Consider the following 4,954-nt stretch of genomic DNA (forward strand, 5'->3'; position numbering starts at 1 on the left):
ATCATTATAAAGCAGTTATAGTCAATGGATAACTAATAGATAATTTATAGCCAATAAAGACTACCATATAGAGCAATTGATAGATAAAACTTATTATAAGAATGTCTTTAAAAAGCAAACTTACTGGTATTCTTCAGGCCATTATCATCTATGATTGCGTGGAGTACGAGCCAATCATTGGTAAACACTACCCAGAATGGTCAGAAGCCTTGGGCTGGTTGATTGTTGCTTTCATCATGATGTGGATTCCTCTCTGGTACTTGGTTGGCTTCTGCATCAGAGGCGGGGGCAAGGTGAGTATATTTTTGTACTTTCCTTGTGGACGTTTTTGGTGGAAGAAATTTGAGGGCTTAACATAACATATGGTATAGGGCAAAATAGGATAAAAGCCCTTGAATGCACTTAATATTAATAGTAATGCCATGAATCTATTGATTAAAGATTACAATAATGATACTCTGGTAAAGATAGTATTTCATCTTAAATGTATTCATGTAAATGTGCTGTACAAACATATATCTTTAACCGTGACATCCAAAGCACACACACACAAACACACACACACACACACACACACACACACACACGCATATAGAAGATAACCATAATAATATATCAATGCATAATATATACATACAAGATTGCAAGCCATGTCAACAGTAGTACAAAACAGTATTATTCGTCATATATAAATCTCCCATCATATAATTCCCTGTCTACTAACACCTTGAAATAATTTATAGATTTTGCATTCTTTGTTTCAAATTTCAAATTGTTCCTTTACTGGACAATACGAATACCGAACCAGTTTTGTCTTATGTTTGTTTTGCATCTAGAGACAAAAATCTTAACCTTGTCCCCTCTATTAAAAGTAATTTTAGAATATGAAAAAAAATCAGAAAAGTCTATCCTGTCCAGACCATGTACCAATCTATAAACCGGAATTAAATCCCCACGAATTCTTCTATATTTCAAACTTGGTAAGTCAATAAATTCTAACTTTTCCTTATAAGATAAATACTGTATTGCATAAATCTTTTTGGTAGCTCTCCTCTGCACACTTTCAATACTAATAGATTGTCTTTTATATATGCAATTTCCGTATTCTAGAATTGGTCGAACGAGTGATTTATACAAATATAAAAATATGGTTTTATCAAGACTTATAAAGGTTCTATATATTATTCCCATCATTCTGTTTGCACGGCTTACACAATGATCAATATGTACATCACAATTCAAAAGTGAATCAAAAGTAACTCCCACATCCTTTTCATAAGGCACAACGGAAAGTAGATTTGACATAGAAGTATCGGTAAAATAATTATGACACGGATTATTTTTTCCTATATGTAATACTTTACATTTCGAAACATTAAAATCCAAATGCCATGTTATAGACCATTTGAAAAGTGAAAATATATCATTTTGTAGAATGTTATGATGTTCAGTTGTACTATAGATCTTTGTTGAATTTATCTGTCTGTCTGTCTGTCTGTCTGTCTGTCTGTCTGTCTGTCTGTCTGTCTGTCTGTCTGTCTATCTATCTATCTATCTATCTATCTATCTATCTATCTATCTATCTATCTATCTATATCTAGATCTAGATCTATCTCTCTTTCTATCTATCTATCTATCTATCTATCTATCTATCTATCTATCTATCTATCTATCTATCTATCTATCTGTCTACCTATCTATCTATCTTTCTGTCCATCCATCCAATCATCCGTCCATCCATGCATCCTTTCATCCAATTATCCATCCATCCATCCATGCATCCTTTCATCCAATAATTCATTCATCCATCCAATCATCTATCTAATAATGAATCCATTCATCCATCCGTCCATCCATCCGCCCATCTATCCATCTCTTTTAAAATTATGTATAATTTATCTTAATTTAAAAAAAAAATTGTATTTATAAGTTCTGTCTGTCATCCTTTGATGAGTTTTTCTTTGGGTTGTAGGTGTGTGTTGGTTTTTCAGAGCCAAAACTCTTTTTATCTTTGAAGACCAAGTGCATATTGCTCTTATCATTCTTATCTCTTCCACAGCTCTTATTTGATCTCAGCCAACCCACAATTGAATGGGGACCTGCCAAGCCTGAAGATAGAACTATTCCTCGATACCAGAGGTTATTGGCGGTTCAGGGCAATGTCTCTCCGCAATCAAACGCAGGTGATGGTAATAAAGGCAATCACGATCATACAAAAAGAGACTTGGAAAGTCAACAGGATAAGTTTGGAACCACACAACCTCAGCATAATCAGTCGCCACCAACACCTTACGACAACCCCAGTTTTGAACGAGATCCTCCATCTTATGACACAGCTGCTGCTGCTCATCAAGCCGATTATATGACTTCCTTATAGTTTGTATTAAAAAAAATAATTTGTAAAAAATTTTCAGATCAGAAAATTATCCTATGAAATCATGCCAGAGATGAGGATGTTGAAAATTAATGAACACAACGTGCACATATTTGCAGTTCTGTTAACGGATGCAATTATGGTTTTTATTTAAACTCTCTCCTTACCGACCATTTATCAGTATCTTACCAAAATGGCAGGCTTACCCAGCGGAATAATTGATTTTTTAAACTCAAACAATCTCTCTACAAAACAACTTTATGTTCTTATCAATTAAACAAAGATCATTGTGATGTGCAAAATAAATATGAATAAGAAAAAATATGTATTGTGTTGTAACAAATGTGACGATTTTGTTGTAGGTGGTAAGGAGAGGGTTGAAATTGTTTTAATCGACAATATTTTGTGTTCGTTTGAGAGTATTTCCATTGCAACAATGAGCCCATAACAATTTGGGTTATCAGACCTTCAAATAAGTGCGCATAAAATGAACAGGTTCTGCTGATAAGGTCATTTATTCTAACATATTATTTTTTAATTCGGCTGTCTGGGTGGGGTTCCTGACCTCCCATAGTGGGCAGGGAGGTACATACTGTGTCTTCTATCCCATTATATCTGTTTTCCAACATGCTTTCTGTCTTTATCTTGGAATGAGATTACTTGGTTTTGTACTGGCCCTGGCTCGATTCTTAGCTGGGATTGAAACAGTCAAATGCATAGTTATTGTTTTGGGAGATGATATTTCTTTCCTTTTGAATCATCTCTCTGTTATGTATTATTATATTTGTTATTTTGAATGTATAATCTAAGCATTTGAGTGTATTCCTCTCTGTTGGATTTTGTCCTTGTGTCTGGATGAGACTTAAGGTGATCTCAAACTAAGTACATTGATGGTATGCTCTTGGAATCTACATCTGATCCCTATTTGTTCCCAGTTCCCCTTTGTCTTGCTTTCTCTTGGGTACTTTAATTGTAATTCTATAACTTTTTACTATCCCAATTTCTTCATTTTTACTGGCGCTGATATGACCTAAATGTGTTGCAAGCGCCGTAAAACCCTTAATAAAAACCAAAACAAACAATTCAGCTGTGGCTGTATTTGTTTTTTTAACTCATAGCTTAAGAAAACGGTTACAAAAAATATTTTATATCAAAAAGACTAAAGTAACTTGACTGTAACCCACTACCCCAAGCCTGTTTTAGTCGGGGTGAAGCAGCTACTTAAAAAAAAAAAGTAAATTGATTGTAAAATGGTAAGAAATATAAATACATTTTTAAAAACATGAATTTTTATACAGCTCATTTCTATGTATTAACCATGATCAGTGCGCCTAAGAAAGTTTCAATTATTCCCCTAGCAAGGCATATGGAACCATATTTCTATTCATACAGTAATGAGTCCTTTTTGTACTTACACACCTGAAATATCCGTCACTGCCTGTAACCAGGTACTCATCCACACCTGAGTGGAGGTCACGCTGCGTCATCTATCCCCTTATATCTGTTATCCGAGTTGCTTTATGTCTTTGATTTGGAATGGGGTTTCATAGTTTTGTCCCAGCCATCGCTAGAGTCCTTGACTCAGGGAAACAGTCACATGTATAGTTATAGTTTTGAGAGATTATATTTTTTCCTTGTAAATTATCTCTCTGTTATGTATTTTTAGTTATATATTCTGTAAACATTTGAGTGTGTTAGGTCCTCTTAGTGGGATCCTGTGCTGATATTTGGATGAGACTTTAAGGTGATCTCAAACTTAGTACATTGATGGTATGCTCTTGGAATCTACATTTGTTCTCTATTTGAACCAATTCCCCTTAATTTACTTTTTCTTAGGTGCTTTGATTGTAAATCTAGAATATTTTTGACTATTCCATTTTCTTCTTATATGACCTAAATGTGTTGCAAGCGCCGTAAAACCCTTTAAAAAAAAACCCCAAGCCACCCACCTGATTGGGGTAGTGTGTGTAAAGTGTCTTACTCAAGTACACAATATAACAGCCTCAAAAAAGAACAAAATACCAAACACGGGCTGTTTCGGCTCAAAACCCTTCTTCGGCCACAACAACAAATAAAAAACAACCCCCCCCCCAAAAAAAAAAAAAAGAAAAACAAAACAAACAAAACAACCAAAAACAACCCCCAAAACAATCAAAACATAAATACATTACTAAAAAAAAACAGATCGACGACTAAATATTTCGTACGCCCACAGCTTCAGCAGATTAATATAACTTTTACCAATGAAAACATTTATATATTACATAAAAACTAAATTGATGACGGAGGAATATTTGGCACATTCTCTCTGTAATGAGATCCTGGAATCTGGTTTTATAATGTAGATATTTATGTTTGTAGTTTGTATTCTCTATACTTAAATGATTGATTTTTATTTCTCAAAGCCTTTATATAAAATGAACACATATGAGACACTAAGATGTGCAATTCACAGCTGATATGCCGAGAATCGTATTAATCTCTTTGTATATTGGTAATTTAAGGAAAAAAATATACCATATTTAACATGTAAACATTGTGTGTAAAAATTGTAAAATCAAATATGTTTTATTTTTTATA

General features: G+C 33.7%; 1 protein-coding gene across 2 annotated transcripts in view; it reads left to right on the plus strand.

Annotated features, from left to right (window-relative positions):
* The window catches only part of LOC144959176 (sodium- and chloride-dependent glycine transporter 1-like), a 38,349-nt gene extending 33,818 nt beyond the window's left edge, over window positions 1-4,531 (plus strand). For both annotated transcript variants that reach the window (XM_078891710.1, XM_078891709.1), the window contains 2 exons: window positions 138-293; window positions 2,060-4,531. In XM_078891710.1, coding sequence (XP_078747836.1) covers window positions 138-293; window positions 2,060-2,377 — 474 coding nt within the window. In that variant the 3' untranslated portion in view covers window positions 2,378-4,531. The remainder of the gene's footprint in view (window positions 1-137; window positions 294-2,059) is intronic.
* Window positions 4,532-4,954: the final 423 nt, after the last annotated feature.

The sequence above is a fragment of the Berghia stephanieae genome, chromosome 13 (genome assembly GCF_034508935.2).
Source record: "Berghia stephanieae isolate SIO BIC M18660-M18661 chromosome 13, UCSD_Bste_1.3, whole genome shotgun sequence".
NCBI classification, from domain to species: domain Eukaryota; kingdom Metazoa; phylum Mollusca; class Gastropoda; order Nudibranchia; family Aeolidiidae; genus Berghia; species Berghia stephanieae.